This window comes from Trachypithecus francoisi, unplaced genomic scaffold, assembly GCF_009764315.1.
Source record: "Trachypithecus francoisi isolate TF-2019V2 unplaced genomic scaffold, Tfra_2.0 Lachesis_group5, whole genome shotgun sequence".
Classification (NCBI taxonomy): Eukaryota; Metazoa; Chordata; class Mammalia; order Primates; family Cercopithecidae; genus Trachypithecus; species Trachypithecus francoisi.
Window position 1 is genome coordinate 139,533,828 of NW_022681470.1, and position 19,438 is coordinate 139,553,265.

The 19,438-nt window shown below is 52.1% G+C and overlaps 1 protein-coding gene across 4 annotated transcripts in view; it reads left to right on the forward strand.

Moving 5' to 3' along the window:
• The first annotated feature begins 7,086 nt into the window (after positions 1 to 7,086).
• The window catches only part of TYK2 (tyrosine kinase 2), a 31,112-nt gene continuing 18,760 nt past the window's right edge, over positions 7,087 to 19,438 (forward strand). For all 4 annotated transcript variants that reach the window (XM_033199414.1, XM_033199417.1, XM_033199415.1 and 1 more), the window contains exons 1-6: positions 7,087 to 7,211; positions 7,939 to 8,103; positions 9,230 to 9,442; positions 17,711 to 17,834; positions 17,930 to 18,077; positions 19,269 to 19,432. In XM_033199414.1, the coding sequence (XP_033055305.1) occupies positions 9,250 to 9,442; positions 17,711 to 17,834; positions 17,930 to 18,077; positions 19,269 to 19,432 (629 nt within the window). In that variant the 5' untranslated portion in view covers positions 7,087 to 7,211; positions 7,939 to 8,103; positions 9,230 to 9,249. The remainder of the gene's footprint in view (positions 7,212 to 7,938; positions 8,104 to 9,229; positions 9,443 to 17,710; positions 17,835 to 17,929; positions 18,078 to 19,268; positions 19,433 to 19,438) is intronic.

The following is a 19,438-nucleotide window of genomic DNA, read 5'->3' on the forward strand; positions in this document are numbered from 1 at the left end:
TCGCCTGGGCTGGAGTACAGTGGTGGAATCTCGGATCACTGCAACCTCTGCTTCCTGGATTCAAGCGATTCTCCTGCCTCAGTCTCCTCCTGGGTTTACAGGCGCCCGCCACCACGACCGGCTAATTTTTTGTGTTTTAGTAGATACGGAGTTTCACCATGTTGGCCACGCTGGTCTCGAACTCCTGACCTCAGGTGATCTGCCCACCTTGGGCTCCCACAGTGCTTGGATTACAGGTGTGAGCTACCACACCTGGCCGCCAGCAAACATCTTGATTCTGACCACTGCCTTTTGTCCCTATGGCCTCCAGGTCCCCATCCCTTCTGGCTCTAATTCCTGCCCCAGCCTCCTTCCCATTCACCACTCCAAGCTAGCCCCCCAACAGGCAGCAGCCAGAGGACATCTGTGAACACCACGGTCGGGGCATGTCCCACCTCTGCTCAAAAGCCTCTCAGGACTCCCCTCCCTGGGAAAAGAAGCCAAAGTCCTCCCTACAACTGACCAGGCCCCAGCGCCATCTGTCTGTTACCTCCCTGCCCTGTTGTCCCCAACTCCATGCTGGCCCTTGAGCACTTAGAATTTCTCTTAGTGTGGGCTTAGGTGATGTGCTGAGCCTCAGTGTCCCTGCTCTTAGGGCTAACATTGTCGCACTAGTGCCCTCAGGCTGTAGTGATGGGGACAAGTGAAGTAATGGTTCAGACAACTGGCATCTGGCACTCATTCTCTGAACGGGGACCTTAGCACTTGCTGGCTCTCTGCAAAAGTCACAAAATATTTCTGCCACAGGAAAAGTCTTAAAGGAGAGTGCACAGCCAGGCGTGGCTCACACCTGTAATCCCAACACTTTGGGAAGCCAAGGCGGGAGGATCACTTGAGCCCAGGAGTTCAAGACCAGCCTGGCTAACGTGGTGAAATGCAGTCTGCACTAAAACAAAAATTACCCAGGCATGGTGGCGTGTGCCTGTAGTCCCAGCTACTCAGGAAGCTGAGGCAGGAGAATTGCTTGAACCTGGGAGGTGGAGGTTGCAGTGAGCCAAGATCACGCCACTGCACTCCAGCCTGGGCAACAAAGACTCTTAGCTAAAAAAAAAACAAAAAACAAAAAACAGGTGCAGTGCTGGGCGCAGTGGTGCGCACCTGTAGTCACAGATACTTGGGAGGCTAAGGCAAAAGGATTGCTTGAGCCTGGGAGGTCAAGGCTGCAGTGAGCTAAGATCAAAGTACAATAAACACCCAGGTACACATCAGTTTCAGACATGAAATACCTTCAATCCAGTAGAGACTTCTACCCACCTCTCCCGGGGGACATCACCTGAGGGGACTGCTTGTCCCTCAGACCACAGATCAATGCCACTTCTCTGAGGCCCTCCTTGACCTACTTTAATTGCCCTCTTGCTCGGCCACCAAACCTGCCTCACATGCCCTTCTTCACACACAACTGTGTATTGTCACCTCCCATGTACTGTGGGTGCCACCAGAGCACGGAGTTTTTCTTGCCACATCCACAGTGCCAGAAAGTGGACCTTCAGGAAACATTTGTAAAAGCATTGGATAAAAACCCCTGGAATGCTGTTGTGCCTAAGCCGATCACCACCAGGGGGCAGGAGTGAGCTGCAAATCCAGTCACTTCCCTTAGTGCGTGAGAACAGCAAGTGCGGGCTGTAGGGAATTCCTGGAGCCCTGAATGAGCCTCGCACATCTTCCAAGATCTATTTATTTATTTATTTTTCAGAGACAGGGTTCTCTCTATGTTGCTCAGACTGGATTTGAACTGAGCTCAAGCAATCTGCCTGCCTCGGCCTCCCAAGATGTTGGGACTAGAGACCAATGTGCCCTGCCGAGTTAAAATTTTCATTTTTCTTTGGGAGGCTGAGGCGGGAGGATCACGAGGTCAGGAAATCAAGATCATCCTGGCTAACACGGTGAAACCTCACCTCTACTAAAAATACAAAAAATTAGCCGGGCGTGGTGGCAGGCGCCTGTACTCCCAGCTACTCGGGAGGCTGAGGCAGGAGAATGGCGTAAACCCGGGAGGCGGAGCTTGCAGTGAGCCGAGATTGCGCCACTGCATTCCAGCCTGGGCGACAGGGCAAGACTCCGTCTCAAAAAAAAAAACAAAAAAAAAAATTAATTTTTGAGCCGGGCGCTGTGGCTCATGCCTGTAATTCCAGCACTTTGGGAGGCCGAGAAGGGCAGGTTACAAGGTCAAGAGTCCGTGACCAGCCTGACCAACATGGTGAAACCCCATCTCTGCTAAAACTACAAAAATTAGCCGGGCGTGGTGGCGCGTGCCTGTAATCCCAGCTACTCGGTAGGCTGAGGAAGGAGAATCGCTTCAACCCAGGAGGTGGAGGTTGCAGTGAGCTGAGATCACGCCTCCAGCCTGGGCAACAGAGTGAGACTCCGTTTCAAAAAATAATAGTAATTTTTGTTCATCATAGACATTTTGGTGTTAATTTCAGTTTTTCAAAATACTGCATTCCTTGTTATTGAAGGTTTTGTTTGTATTTTGTGAGACGGAATCTCACTCTGTAGCCCAGGCTGGAGTGCAGTGGCGAGATCTCAGCTCACTGCAAGCACCGCCTCCCGGGTTCTCGCCATTCTCCTGCCTCAGCCTCCCGAGTAGCTGGGACTACAGGTGCCCATCATCACGCCTGGCTAATTTTTTTGTATTTTTAGTAGAGACGGGCTTTCACTGTGTTAGCCAGGATGGTCTCAATCTCCTGACCTCGTGATCTGCCTGCCTTGGCCTCCCAAAGTACTAGGATTACAGGTGTGAGCCACTGTGCCCGGCCTAATTTTTGTATTTTTTGTAGACACACGATTTCACTATGTTGGCCAGGTTGGTCTCAAACTTCTGACCTCAAGTGAACTGCCCGCCTTGGCCTTCCGAAGTGCTGGGATTACACGCGTGAGCCACTGTGCCTGCCCCCCCCCCCACCTTTTTTTTTTAAGAGATGGGATTTGGCTCTGTCACCCAGGCTGGAGTGCAGTGGCGCAATCCATAGCTCACTGCAGCCTCTAACCTCTGGGCTCAAGTGATTCTCCTGCCTCAACCTCCTGAGTAGCTCAAATGACAGCCAAGAGACACACCCTGCATCTGGCTATCCACCACCAGTCCTTTTTTTTTTTGTTTTTTGAGACTGAATCTTGCTCTGTTGCCCAGGCTAAAGTGCAGTGGTGCGATCTCAGCTCACTGCAAGCTCTGCCTCCCAGGTTCAAGCGATTCTCCTGCCTCAGCCTCCTGTACAGGCGTGCACCACCACACCTGGCTAATGAAGTGTATTCACTCATTTGATGCCCCTGACATGCCTCTGGGTTTGGGACTAAATAGTCACATCTTGCAGAGGAGGAAACTGAGGCACACTGAGATTAAGGGACCGCCCAGGATCACGCAGTGATGGAGCTGGGACTTGAACTCAGCTCATCTGGTGCCAGCCTTCATATGTGTAAGTTACTCTTCTGTATCCTCTCAAGCCAGCACCGAGTGTCCCATTTGGGGCTGCTCCTGAGAATTTTCTAGAGAATACAGGTTCACACTCATGTCCAAAGGAGTGTAGAATTTTTGTGGAAAGATTCCCAGGAGGCTGGGTGCGGTGGCTCATGCCTGTATTCCCAGCACTTTGGGAGGCCGAGGCGGGTGGATCACCTGAGGTCAGGAGTTGGAGACTAGCCTGGCCAAGATGATGAAACCCTGTCTCTACAAAGAATACAAAAATTAGCTGGGCATGGTGGCAGGTGCCTATAATCCCAGTTACTCAGGAGGCTGAGGCAGGAGAATCCCTTGAACGAAGGAGGCAGAGGTTGCAGTGAGCCAAGATCGTGCCATTGCACTCCAGCCTGGGCAACAAGAGTGAAAAGTTCTGTCTCAAAAAAAAAAAAAAAAGATTTCCCAGGAAACCCATCTCGTTGTTTTACGGAGGAGACTGGCTGTTACCTGAACTCCCCTATTCATGAAAACACAAAGGTATTTTACTTTCAATGCATCAACTCTTGGCTTTTCCCAGGTACCAGTGGGCTATGAGGAGGCCCCTCCCTGCAGCCCTCGCAGAGCCAGGGGAAGCCCCCAGCTTTTGTTCCTTCCGGAAAACCCACTGTAGTGGCGTGGCCAACTGCCCTGGCTTGCCCAGGACTGTCCCAGTTTTAGCATGGAAAGCCCCCCCTTGGGGAACCCCCTCAGTCCTGGGAAACTCCAGCCTGTTAGTCACGTGTCGGGTCTGGGGCCTCCCTTATGGACCAGGTCTGAGTTTGGGCAGGAGGCCCCAGACCTTGGCAAAACAGCCTCCTTAGCCTCTTTTCTTCAGTTGTCAAGTGGGGGTGCTGATACCACTCGCAAAGAAACAGAAGAGGCTGGGCGCAGTGGCTCACGCCTGTAATCCCAGCACTTTGGGAGGCCGAGGCGGGTGGATCATGAGGTCAGGAGATCGAGACCATCCTGGCTAACACGGTGAAACCCCGTCTCTACTAAAAATGCAAAAATTAGCCGGGCGTGGTGGCGGGCGCCTGTAGTCCCAGCTACTTGGGAGGCTGAGGCAGGAGAATGGCGTGAACCCGGGAGGTGGAGCTTGCAGTGAGCCGAGATCGCGCCACTGCACTCCAGCCTGGGCAACAGAGCAAGACTCCGTCTCAAAAAAAAAAAAACAACAACAAAAAACAGAAACTGAGAAGACCCAGGGATGGCTAAATACCCAACCTCGGCCCAGTGTCCAGGCTGGGAAAATGTCAGCTATTTAATTAAATAATTTATTTATAGGCCGGGCGCGGTGCCTCAAGCCTGTAATCCCAGCACTTTGGGAGGCCGAGACGGGCGGATGACGAGGTCAGGAGATCGAGACCATCCTGGCTAACACGGTGAAACCCCGTCTCTACTAAAAAAAATGCAAAAAACTAGCTGGGCGAGGTGGCGGGCACCTGTAGTCCCAGCTACTCGGGAGGCTGAGGCAGGAGAATTGTGTAAACCTGGGAGGCGGAGCTTGCAGTGAGCTGAGATCCGGCCACTGCACTCCAGCCCGGGCGAGAGAGCAAGACTCCGTCTCAAAATAAATAAATAAATAAATAAAAATAAATAAATAAATAAATAAATAATTTATTTGACAGGGTCTTGCTCGATTGCCCAGGCAGGAGTGCAGTGGGGCAATCACAGCTCACTGCAACCTCCCACAGTGCTGGGATTACAGGCGTGAGCCACCACGCCCGGCCACGATCACTACCAGCTTTTGCTTTTGCTTTTTCTTTTTCCTTCCTTCCTTCCTTCCTTCCTTCCTTCCTTCCTTCCTTCCTTCCTTCTTTCTTTTTTTTTTGACAGAGTTTAGCTCTTGTTTCCCAGGCTGAAGGGCAATGGTGTGATCTTGGCTCACTGCAACTTCTGCCTCCCAGGTTCAAGCGATTCTCCTGCCTCAGCCTCCTGAGTAGCTGGGATTACAGGTGCCTGCCACCATGCCCAGATAATTTTTGTATTTTTAGTAGAGATGGGGTTTCACCATGTTGACCAGGCTGGTCTCGAACTCCTGACCTCAGATGATCTGCCTCCCAAAGTGCTGGGATTACAGGCATGAAAGAGACCATCCCTGGTCTCTTTCAGCATTTTCATACTGAATGTCCACAGCTGCTCTGTGAGGTTTCCCCCCATATTTTCTGATTCAGAGAGAAGAGGCCACATGTCCCTTGGCCATGACAGTTAAGACCAACTCCATGGAGCTGGGTATCTTAGCTCACATCTGTAATCCCACCACTTTGGAGGGCCAAGGCAGGACGATCACTTGAGGCCAGAAGTTCAAGACCAACCTGGGCAACATAGCCAGACCCCATCTCTACAAAAATTTAAAACTTAGCCACAAAATTTAAAAATTAACAAAAAATTAAAACTTAGCCACAAAATTTAAAAATTAACAAAAAATTAAAACTTAGCCACAAAATTTAAAAATTAACAACAAAAGGGCTGGGCACAGTGGCTCATGCCTGTAATCCCAGCACTTTGGGAGAGTGAATCACGAGGTTACGAGTTCGAGTCCAGCCTGGCCAAGATGGTGAAACCCCATCTCTACTAAAAATACAAAAATTAGCCGAGCGTGGTGGCGGGCGCCTGTAATTCCAGCTACCCGGGAGGCTGAGGCAGGAGAATCGCTTGAACCCGGGAGGCGGAGATTGCAGTGAGCTGAGATGGCGCCATTGCACTGCAGCCTGGGCAAAAAGAGCGAAAGTCCGTCGTAAAATAAACAAATAAATAACAACAAAAGGTGGAAGATGAGAAACTTGATCAGGTATCAAGGATGAGTGGATGACTTAATAGGATTCTTTGCTAAGACTTGGCTGGGCAGGTGAACGACAAAGTAGAGGACTGGTTAGGGCGTGGCACAGAAGAAGGGTCAGAGGACGGTCTTTACTACCTCTCCAAGCCTGAGTTTCTTCCTCTGTGAAATGGGGATAATAAGAGCCGCCATACAGGGAGCTGCTGCTAGGATCAAATGAGAGAATGTATGTGAAACGCTCAGGCTGTAGACTTCTCAGCAAATGGGTACGACTTGCGGAGTGGGGATTTGAATTCACAACTGGTGGGACGTCCAAGCTGCTACCCTGACCGCTAGGGAGCTTCAGGGGACAGGGCTGCAGGTGATCAGGAAGAGGACAGGAGCAGGTGGGCGAGGAATGCCTCCAGGCAGTGAAGGAGGGGGAATTCCAGCCAGCAGGGCGGAGTCGGCCAGGTAGAAACGAGGGAAAGGAGATAGGACAGGATGGAACGGGGAAGCCACAGGGCAGGGCGTCGGAGGGTTGAATGCTGCCTGGTGCAGCTTGGAACACCGAGGTGAGGACCGCACACGCCTGACCCAAGGCCACAGCACAGAGGGGAACTCAAAGATGCGGCCGCGCTGCCAACACACTTCGCTCTCCAGCCCGCCTCTCGCAAGCCCCTCCCATGTCTCCGTCCACCATGTGCCAGCGAATAGCAGAAGCGACAGCGCATCCGGGTGCCGACTCAGCCAATCGCTGCTGAGCGACGAGTGAGTCCCAGGCCAATCAGAGTGCCGATGCCATGGCCAAAAAAAAAAAAAAAAAAGAACTTCCAAAGGTGACGTGCGAGGAGAACAGACCAGCTGCCAATGGGCGTGCGCGTTTCAGGCGGCCAATGGGAGGAGGCGTCTCGGCGGGGAACGTAGAGGCTGCCCGCGGGGGCGGGGCGGGGTCCGGGTTCGAGCTCGTGGCCCCTGGGAAAGGTGAGTCTGGCCGCGGGCGCGGAAGGGGCGCGGCCGGAGGTCCTGAGGAAGGAGGCGGGGGGACTGGCTGCGCTAGACAGGCTGCTCTTGGATGGGAGCACCTGGTACCTCGGCACTGCCCCGACGCCGGATGGGTGCACATTCCAGTTCCCGCCCTTGCTGGCCAGGTTTAGAGGTTTTGAGGGGAGGACATGGGGGCGTGCAGCCTTCCCAGTTGCAAACCTCACCCCGACCCCGTCTTCAAGCTGGTTCCGGGTCCAGGGGGGACGAGAAAGGAGGAAGTAGGCTCCCCGAAAGCCCCATCCCCAGCATCTCATCTATAACATGAATAGGTATTAATGGCAAACGCTGATTAAGCGCTTACTGTATACCAGGCACTTTCTCTGCCTCCTCGCGTTGAATCCTCCCAGCAACCCTTTGAGGTAGACACTCTTTACGTGCCCATTTTCCAGATGAGGAAACCAGCAACATGGGTGGAACTAACAGTCCCTTCACTTCCATACTGGCGCCCTCAGGAGGCTCAGGCCCTGGACTGGGGGGATGGAGCTGGACATAAACTCTCCTAGGCTTTGGGGAGTCAACAGGGATTGAGGTCACTCATGGGGGTACGTGTGGGAGAGCAAAATTGTCACCTGAAAGAGAAAGGCCATCACCACGATGAAACTAATAACAATGATGTTATTCTTGTTTTAGTCACATTTGTTATTTTTGTGTGTGCCTGTATCAGGGTCTGTGCTGAATGTGTAATATGCGGAACTATATTGAAACATTACAACCATCTTTTGATGGCAACACCCTGAGGACGTCCCTTTTCCAGATGGGGAAACTGAGGTCCAGAATTGCCAAGTGGCTTGCTTGAGTTGACACAGGGAGCTCCAGGACTCGCCTTCAGGTCTGTTTGACCACACCTGCCCATCTGGTTATTTTGGGGAGGTGTGTTAAGAGCAGATTTTTATTTTATTTATTTATTTATTTATTTGTATTTTAGTAGAGATGGGGTTTCACCATGTTGGTCAAGATGGTTTCAATCTCTGGACCTTGTGATCTGCCTGCCTCGGCCTCCCAAAGTGCTGGGATTACAGACATGAGCCACCGCGCCTGGCCCTTTTTATATATTTTTATGTATTTATGTATTTATTTATTTATATTTTTAGATTAAGTGTCTCACTCTGTCACCTAGGCTGGAATGCAGTGGTGTGATCACTGCTCACTGCAGCCTCCAACTCCTGGGCTCAGGAGATCCTCCCACTTCGGCCTCCTGAGTAGCTTGGACTACAGATGTGTGCCCCTACACTTGGCTAAATTTTAGAAATTTCTTGTACAGTCTGGGCACAGGGGCTCACACCTGTAATCCCAGCACTTTGGGATGCCAAGGCAGGTGGATCATCTGAGGTCAGAGGTTCAAGACCAGTCTGGCCAACATGGCAAAACTCCGTCTCTACTAAAAATCCAAAAATTAGCCTGGTGTGGTGGTGGGCGCCAGCTACTCAGGAGGCTGAGGCAGGAGAATCAATTAAACCCAGGAGGCGGAGGTTGTAGTGAGCTGAGATCGCACCATTGCACTGCAACCTGGGCAACAAGAGTGAAACTCTGTCTCAAAATAAAGTAAAATAAAATAAAATGCCTTGTAGAAACAGCGTCTTGCTATATGGCCTTGGCTGGTCTCGAGCTCCTGGGCTCAAGCGATCATCTTGCCTCAGCCACCCAAAGTCCTGGGATTAGAGGCGTGAGCCACTGTACCTGGCCAGAGGAGATTTTTATATTGGTGTCAATTTGTGTAAAGAGAGGAGGGTTCAGTGTTATCGTTGATGAGAGATCTAGGTGGGGATGCATACCCCAACCCTGTCCAATAAATGTGGAAAATGAGGCTCAGAGAGGGAATCAGGTCTCTAATGTCATGCCAAGATGGGATCCCAGGATCTTCCCCTTGGGCCTCAGCTGGGGTGGGTGGAAGGTTGAGGAGCTAACGGGGGTCTCTAGGCTGAGACTTGGGAGCTGATAGATTGTCCCCTTTGCAGCCGAGCCACCTGCTGGGATCATGCCTTTGCGCCATCGGGGGACGACCAGGGGCAGCAAGCCCGTTGGGGATGGAGCCCAGCCCATGGCTGCCATGGGAGGCCTGAAGGTGCTTCTGCACTGGGCTGGTCCAGGCGGCGGAGAGCCCTGGGTCACTTTCAGCGAGTCATCGCTGACAGCTGAGGAAATCTGCATCCACATCGCACATAAAGTCGGTGAGTCTGGGGCGTTGGCACCATGGGGACTGGGGTGGGTGTGCGAGCAGCAGCTGGGCCCCATCCATCCATCCATCCACCCATCCATCCGCCCACCCGTCCACCCACCTAATCACCCATCCGTCCACCCACCCGCCCATCCATCCACCCACACATCCATCCATCCTTCCATTGAGCCACCCACCCACCCACCCACCCATCCACCCACCCACCCGTCCACCCACCCACCCGTCCACCCACCTACCCGTCCACCCATCCACCCATCCATCCATTCATCCATCCGCCCACCCACCCATCCACCCACCCACCCACTCATCCACCCACCCACTCAACCATTCATCCATCTATCCATCCACCCACCCATCCACCATCTATCCAATCATCCATTCACCCCCCACCCATCCATCCACCCACACATCCTTCCATCCACCCACCCACCCACCCATCACCCATCCATCCACCTACCCATCCATCCATCCATCCATTCACCCATCCATCCACCCAACCACCCATCCTTCCATCTATCCACACACCCATCCACCCACCCACCCACTCATCCACCCACTCACCCAGCTATTCATCCATCTATTCATCTACCCACCCATCCACCATCTATCCAATCATCCATTCACCCACCCACCCATCCATCCACCCACACATTCATCCATCCTTCCATCCACCACCCACCCACCCATCCACCCATCCATCCATTCATCCATCCACCCACCCACCTATCTATCCATCTATCCACACATCCATCCACCCACCCACCCACTCATCCACCCACCCAACCATTCATCTATCTATCCATCCACCCACCCATCCATCCATCCATCCATTCATCCATCCACCCACCCACCCCCCACCCATCCATCCATCCACCCACCCACCCACCCATCCACCCATCCATCCACCCACCTACCCACCCATCCATCCACCCACGTACCCATCCATCCACTCACCCATTCATCATCTGTCCACCCACCCACCCATCCACCCATCCATCTACCCAGCCACCCAACCATCCATTCATCCATCCATCCATCTACCCACCCACCTACCCATCCATCCATCCATCCACCCACCCACCCACTCACCCATCCACGCATCTACCCATCCACCCACCCACCCACCCACCCATTCATCCATCCATCCACCCACCCATCCACCCACCCATCCACCCTCCACCCACCCATCCACCCTCCACCCATGCATCCACCCATCCACCCACCCATCCACCCTTCACCCATCCATCCATCCATCCACCCACCCCCCATCCACCCATCCATCCACCCACCTATCCACCCACCCATCCATCCAGCCACCCATTCATCCATCTATCCATCCATCCATCCACTCATCCACCCATCCACCCACCACCCATCCACCCACCCATCCACCCACCCATTCACCCACCCATTCATCCATCCATCCACCCACCCATCCATCTACTCACCCATCTACCCATCCACCCACCCATCCACCCTCCACCCACCCATCCATCCATCCACCCACCCACCCACCCATCCCCCTCCACCCATGCATCCACCCATCCACCCACCCATCCACCCTTCACCCATCCATCCATCCATCCACCCACCTATCCACCCATCTATCCACCCACCTATCCACCCACCCATCCATCCACTCATCCACCCACTCACCCAGCTATTCATCCATCTATTCATCTACCCACCCATCCATCACCTTCCACCCATCCATCCACTCACCCATCTACCCATCCACCCACCCATTCACCCACCCATTCACCCATCCATCCACCCACCCATCCATCCACTCACCCATCTACCCATCCACCCACCCATCCATCCACCTTCCACCCATCCATTACCTTCCACCCATCCATCCATCCATCCACCCACCCACCCACCCATCCATCCACCCACCCATCCATCCAGCCACCCATTCATCCAGCCACACATCCATCCATCCATCCATCCATCCATCCATCCATCCATTCATCCATCCATCCATCCATCCATCCACCCGTTCATTCGGTGAACATTTTGTAAGCATCTACTGTGTGGCAGCTGCAAATCACTGCCTTTGTAGAGCTGAAATTTTAGTAGGGAAGACAGGAAGAAATAGAATAAATCAGAAAATTTGGCCAGGTGCAGTAGCTGACACATGTAGTCCCAGTACTTGAGGAGGCCCAGGCAGGAGGATTGCTTGAGGCCAGTAGTTGGAGACCAGCCTGGGCAACACAGGGAGACCTTGTCTCAACAAAACAATTTTTAGACATGGTGGTGCATGCCTGTAGTCCCAGCGACTTGAGAGGCTGAGGCAACAGGATCGCTTGAGCCCAGGAGTTCAAGCCTGCAATGAAGTATGGTGGCATCACTGCACTCCAGCCTGGCTGACAGAGTGAGACCTTGTGTCATTAAAAAAAGAAAGTCGGGCTGGCGCGGTGGCTCACGCCTGCAATCCCAGCACTTTGGGAGACTGAGGGTAGTGGATCACTTGAAGTCAGAAGTTTGAGACGAGCCTGGCCAACATGGCAAAACTCCAGCTCTACTGAAAACACAAAAACTAGCCGGGTGTGGTGGTGCGCACCTGTAATCCCAGCTACTCAGGCGACTGAGGCAGGAGAGTGGCTTGAACCTGGGACATAGAGGTTGCAGTGAGCTGAGATCACACCACTGCACTCCAGCCTGGGTGACAGAGTGAGACCCTGTGTCATTAAAAAAAGAAAGTCGAGCCAGGCACGGTGGCTCACACCTATAATCCCAGCACTTTGGAAGGCCGAGCTGGGCGGATCACGAGGTCAGGAGATCGAGATCATCCTGGCTAACACGGTGAAACCCTGTCTCTACTAAAAATACAAAAAAAAACCCGGCCGGGCACGGTGGCTCAAGCCTGTAATCCCAGCACTTTGGGAGGCTGAGGCGGACGGATCACAAGGTCAGGAGATTGAGACCATCCTGGCTAACACGGTGAAACCCCGTCTCTACTAAAAAATACAAAAAACTAGCCGGGCGAAGTGGCGGGCGCCTGTAGTCCCAGCTACTCGGGAGGCTGAGGCAGGAGAATGGCATGAACCCGGGAGGTGGAGCTTGCAGTGAACTGAGATCTGGCCAGTGCACTCCAGCTTGGGTGACAGAGCGAGACTCCGTCTCAAAAAAAAAAAAAAAAAAAAACTAGCCGGGCATGGTGGCACACGCCTGTAGTCCCAGCTCCTCGGGAGGCTGAGGCCAGAGAATCGCTTGAACCCGGGAGGTGGAGGTTGCAGTGAGCTGAGATCGCACCACTACACTTCAGCCTGGGACAGAGTGAGACTCCGTCTCAAAAGAAAAAGAAAAAAAAAAAATTCTGTTGTAGATATATTTGGAAATGCAATTTCCTCTGGAGGAGGGAAGGACTTTCTTTTCTTTTTTTTTTTGAGATGGAGTTTTGCTCTTGTTGCCCAGGCTAGAGTGTAATGGCACGATCTCAGTTCACTGCAACCTCCGCCTCCCAGGTTCAAGCAATTCTCCTGCCTCAGCCTCCCGAGTAGCTGGGATTGCAGGCACCTGCCACCATGCCTGGTTAAATTTTGTATTTTTAGTAGAGACATGGTTTCACTACATTGGCCGGGCTTGTCTTGAACTCCTGACCTCAGGTGATCTGCCTGCCTCAGCCTCTGAAAGTGTTGGGATTACAGGCATGAGCCACTACACCCGGACTTTTTTTTTTTTTTTGAAATGGAGTCTCGCTCTGTCACCCAGCCTGGAGTGTAGTAGTGTGATCTCGGCTCATTGCAACCTCCACGTCCCAGGTTCAAGCCATTCTCCTGCCTCAGCCACCTGAGTAGCAGGGGATTACAGGTGTGCACTACCACGCCCAGCTAGTTTTTGTATTTTTAGTAGAAACGGGGTTTCACCATGTTGGCCAGGCTGGTCTCGAACTCCTGACCTCAAGTGATCCACCTGCGTCAGCCTCTCAAAGTGCTGGGATTACAGGCACGAGCTACCATGCCCAGCCAAGGGAAGGCCCTTCTAAGGTGGCTTTGGTTACATATACCTTCCTCCAGAAACTCCTCTTACCTCCCCGATTCCCAGCTTCCATGACTGGATAGGAGCATTGTAATCAATTTCTATAACACTTCCTACTTCCCCATTGATGGCTGAGTCTTTTATTTTTTTTTTCTTTTGTAGAGACAAAGTCTCTCTCTGTTGCCCAGGCTGAAATGCAGTGGTGCAGTCATGATGCATTGCAGCCTCTACCTGCCAGGCTCAAGTGATTCTCCTGCCTCAGCCTCCTGAATAACTAGGGCTACAGGCACACATCACCACGCCTGGATAATTTTTGTATTTTTTGTAGTGATGAGGCCTCACCATGTTGCCCCATGCTGGTCTCAAACTCCTGGGCTCAAGCGATCTGCCCACCTTGGCTTCCCAAAGTGTTGAGAGGCACGAGCCATTGCGCCTGGTCATGACTGATTTTTTTTTTTTTTTTTTTTGAGACGGAGTCTCGCTCTGTCCCCTAAGCTGGAGTGCAATGGCACAATCTCGGCTCACTGCAACCTCCGCCTCCTGGGTTCTAGCTATCCTCCTGCCTCAGCCTCCTGAGTAGCTGGGATTACAGGCGCCCACCACCACACCCAGCTAATTTTTGTATTTTCAGTAGAGACTGAGGTTTCACCATGTTGGCCAGGCTGGTCTTGAACTACTGACCTCAGGTGATCCACCCACCTCGGACTCCCAAAGTGTTGGGATTACAGGTGTGCGCCCTCGAGCCCAGTCATGGCAGATTCTTTGTTTTGTTTTGTTTTTTTTTGAGACAGAGTCTCGCTCTGTTGCCCAGACTGGAGTGCAGTGGCCGGATCTCCGCTCACTGCAAGCTCCGCCTCCCAGGTTCACGCCATTCTCCTGCCTCAGCCTCCCGAGTAGCTGGGACTACAGGCGAGTAGCTGGGACTACAGGCGCCCACCACCACGCCCAGCTAATTTTTTGTATTTTTAGTAGAGACAGGGTTTCACTGTGCTAGCCAGGATGGTCTCGATCTCCTGACCTCGTGATCTGCCCACCTCAGCCTCCCAACGTGCTGGGATTGCAGGCGTGAGCCACCGTGCCGCCTGGCCCCGTGATTCTTAAAGGACTCAGACAGGTGTGTGGGGTGACGTGAAACACGCTTGGCAGAGGGAACAGCATGCGTGGAGGCCTGGGGAGCTTGATCTGTTTGAGGAAGCGAAAGACCTTCAGGGTGACTGGGGTATCAATTTTAAGAGTTTGGAAGGGGAAGTAACAATTGAAACTGGGGCATAGCAGGCAAAAGCCAGGGTGGGGGTACTCAGAATCAAGAGGTTGGGCATTCTCCGGGAGCAGTGGGGAGCCATGGAAGGTTTAAGCCAGAGAGTGAAGCAGTCTAACTAGTTCTTTTATTTTTTATTTTATTTGTATTTTTGACTGGTTCTTTAAGAAGTTGTCTCAAGCCAGGCACAGTGGGTCACGCCTGTAATCCCAGCACTTTGGGAGGCTGAGGCGGGCAGATCACTTGAGGTTAGGAGTTTGAGACCAGCCTGGCCAACATGGTGAAAGCCTGTCTCTACTAAAAATACAAAAATTAGCTGGGCATAGTGACGCACATCTGTAATCCCAGCTACTTGGGAGGCTGAGGCAGGAGAATCGCTTGAACCCAGGAGGCGGCTAGTTTTTTGTATTTTTTTTAGTATAGACGGGGTTTCACCATGTTAGCCAGGATGGTCTCGATCTCCTGAACTTGTGATCCGCCCATCTCGGCCTCCCAAAGTGCTGGGATTACAGGCTTGAGCCACCACGCCCGGCCCTGGTTTTTTTTTTTTTTTTTTTTTTTTTTTTTTTTTTTTTTTTTTTTTTAGATCTCGCTCTGTCCAGCTCGGCTGGAGCTCAGTGGCGTGATCTTGGCTCATTGCAACCTCCGCCTCCCGGATTCAGGCAATTCTCCTGGCTCAGACTCCTGAGTAGCTGGGATTACAGGTGCGTGCCACCAGGCCCAGCAAATTTTTTTTTTTTTTTTTTTTTTTTTTTTAGCAGAGACAGGGTTTCACCATGCTGGCCAGGCTGGTCTAGAACAACTGACTTCGTGACCCGCCTGCCTCGGCCTCCCAGAGTGCTGGGATTACAGGCGTGAGCCACTGCACTTGGCTTAATTTTTGTGTTTTTAGTAGAGACGGGGGTTTCACCGTGTTGGCCAGGCCGGTCTGGAACTCCTGACCTCAGGTGGTGTGTCCACCTCAGCTTCCCAAAATGCTGGGATTACAGGCATAAGCCACCATGCCCACACCACAGATACAATTTTGTTTTTTCTTTTTTCTTTTTTGAGATGGAGTCTTACTCTGTCACCCAGGCTGGAGTGCAGTGGTGCAGTCTCGGCTCACTGCAACCTCTGCCTCCCACGTTCAAGCAGTTCTCCTGCCTCAGCCTCCTGAGTAGCTGGGACTACAGGCACGCACCACCACGCTCGGCTAATTTTTGTATTTTTTAGTAGAGATGTTGTTTCACCATATTGGCCAGGCTGGTCTTGAAGTCCTGACCTTGTGATCCGCCCGCCTCACCCTCCCAAAGTGCTGAGATTACAGGCATGAACCACCACACCTGGCTGACAGATACAATTTTTTTTTTTTTTTTCGAGACGGAGTCTCGCTCTGTCGCCCAGGCTGGAGTGCAGTGGTGCAATCTTGGCTCACTGCAAGCTCTACCTCCTGGGTTCACACCATTCTCCTGCTTCATCCTCCCGAGTAGCTGAGACTACAGGCGCCCGCCACCATGCCCCGCTAATTTTTTGTGTTTTTTAGTAGAGACGGGATTTCACTGTCTTAGCCAGGATGGTCTCAATCTCCTGACCTTGTGATCCGCCCACCTCAGCCTCTGAAAGTGCTGAGATTACAGGCGTGAGCTGCTGCGCGCGGCCAACAGATACAATTTTTAAATGACATCAATAGAAAGAAAGATGCCCTGGGTAGCTGGTGTGGGAAATTACAGCAAGTCTGGAGACTGGATTGGGGTTGAGGTTTGCATTTGAAGGTGGTAGATAGATCCCCAGGACATGGAGAGTGCAGGAAGAGCAGGTCTTGGTAACCGATACGTTGTGGAGTTGGTGGGAGAGGCTGAAGATAAGGACCAAGTTCCTGGTTTGAAGAACTGGGTAGAAGCCACACACACTGGCTCATACCCATAATCCCATCAACTCCAGAGACCGAGGTGGGAGGATCGCTTGAGCACTGGAGGTTGAGGCTGCAGTGAGCTAGGATTGCACCACTGCACTGCAGCCTGGGTGGCAAAGGAAGACCCTGACCCTTAAAAAATAAAATAAAATAAAATAAAATAATTGGGCAGAGGAGGGGAGGGTTGGAGTTTGCTGACCACAGGTAAGATGTGTTGTTTGGAACAAAGCATATGTAAGTGGGGGCCTGTGATGTCCAGGGGGAGACAGCCAGGAAGTGACTGAATGTTTCTCCAGCCAGGAAGGGGCTGGAGTTCAGGGAGATGCCAGACAATTGCAGCAGTTTGTAGAGTTATGTGGGTCAGGCTAGGATTAGTTTTGCTGCAGGAATAAGCAATCCCCCTAAATCTTAAGACAATCAAGGTTTACCTAAAATCAGCTGAGCATGGTGGCTCAGGCCTGTAATCCCAGCACTTTGGGAGGCCAAGGTGTGTGGATCACCTGAGGTCAGGAGTTTGAGAACAGTCTGGCCAACATGGTAAAACCTCGTCTCTTCTAAAAATACAAAAAGTAGCCCTAGCCGGGTGTTGTGGCACACACCTGTATTCCCAGCCACTCGGGAGGCTGAGACAGGGGAATCACTTGAACCCAGGAGGTGGAGGTTGCAGCGAGTTGAGATTGCACCACTGCTCTCCAGGCTGGGTGACAGCAAGACTCCATCTCAAAAAAAAAAAAAGGTTTACCTAAAATCAAGTACAGGTTGGATGGTTCGCCTCTATCTTACAGCTTCACCGTCTGGCACAAGAAGCCTTCAACATACCTCAGGTGGTGAAGGTGACAAGAGGATTTATTTCCAGGCTTGGAAATGTGCCCATCCCTTTGGCCAGAAACCAGTGCAATTGGCCCCATCCTAGCTGCAAGGGAGGCTGGGAAATGTAGTCCTCCTGTGAGGCCACAGCATGATCAACATATGCACTGTCCTCTGCCCAGGGGCAACGTGAGACTGAAGCTGCAGGTGGGGGAGGGGGCCTCAGAGGGAGTGTGAAGGCAGACATTGGGTCTGCGTGGTCTTCGGGTCTGACGGTAGCACATGATGTGACTCCTGACCTCATTTCTCCCCTGGTCCAGGTATCACTCCTCCTTGTTTCAATCTCTTCGCCCTCTTCGATGCTCAGGCCCAAGTCTGGTTGCCCCCAAACTACATCCTAGAGATCCCCAGAGATGCAAGCCTGATGCTGTATTTCCGCATGAGGTGGGTGGAGACCTCTTTGCAAAGCTCGTCCCCTCCTGTGCTGAAGCTGGTCCGACTCTGTGCTAAGCCCCAGCTGCATCCCTCCCATCCTGCAGGTTTTATTTCCGGAACTGGCATGGCATGAATCCTCAGGAGCCGGCTGTGTACCGTTGTGGGCCCCCAGGAACCGAGGCATCCTCAGATCAGACAGCACAGGGGATGCAACTCCTGGACCCAGCCTCATTTGAGTACCTCTTTGAGCAGGTATGAGCAGGGCTGCGGGGGGCAAGACTATTTGTGGGAGATTTAGGGGCAGTTAAGGAGCCCCCATTTCCCTCCCTGATTCATTATAGCTAATGGGTTTCAACTCATGCCATCTGGGGATTTTTTTTTTTTTTTTTTTTGAAATGGAGTCTCGCTCTGTCACCCAGGTTGGAATGCAGTGGCGTGATCTCAGCTCACTGCAACCTCCACCTCCCAGGTTGAAGCGATTCTCCCACCTCAGCCTCCCAAGTAGCTGAGATTACAGGTGTCCACCACCACCCCCAGCTAATTTTTCTATTTGTAGTAAAGCCGGGGTTTCACCATGTTGGCCATGCTGTTTTCAAACTCCTGACCTCAAGTGATTCACCTGCCTCAGCCTCCCAAAGTGTGGGATACAGGTGTGAGCCACCATGCCCAGCTAAGAGTTCAGGTTGAAGGGGAAAGAGTGCTGTGATGGATTAGTAATGTCTGTCACAGGCACAAGATTGACAAGAGGAGGGGTGTATGCTGTATATTTGGCCTTTCCAGTAAATGGTGGTCTCTCCCCTCAAGGTGGTGAGACGCAGGAAATTAGAGTTCTCTGGCTAGAGCAAGCTTGTCCAACCCCTGACCTGCGGACTGCATGCTGTCCAGGACAGCTTTGAATGAAGCCTGACATAAATTCCTAAACTATCTTAAAATATTCTGAGATTTTGCTGCAATTTTTTTTTTTTTTTTTGAGATAGAGTTTCATTCTTGTTGCCCAGGCTGGAGTGCAATATCACAATCTCGGCTCACTGCAACCTCCACCTCCCGGGTTCAGGTGATTCTCCTGCCTCAGCTTCCTGAGTAGCTGGGATTACAGGCAGGTGCCACCACGCCCGGCTAATTTTGTATTTTTAATAGAAGTGGGGTTTCTCTATGTTGGTCAGGCTGGTCTCAAACTCCTGACCTCAGGTGATGCGCCCACCTTGGCCTCCCAAAGTGCTGGGATTATAGGCGTGAGCCACTGTGCCCGGCCTGTGATTTTTTTTTTCTTTTTCTTTTTTTTTTTTAGTTCATCAGCTATCATTAGTGTTACTGTATTTTATGTGTGGCCCAAGACAGTTCTTCTTCCAGTGTGGTCCAGGGTAGCCAAAAGATTGGATACCTCTGGGCTAGAGAGTGAACGCATTCTGACACCTCCCTTTCTACTCAATTTCCTGTTCCCAGGGCAAGCATGAGTTTGTGAATGACGTGGCATCACTGTGGGAGCTGTCGAGCGAGGAGGAGATCCACCACTTTAAGAATGAGAGCCTAGGCATGGCCTTTCTGCATCTCTGTCACCTTGCTCTCCGCCGTGGTGTCCCCCTGGAGGAGGTGGCCAAGAAGACCAGGTGTCT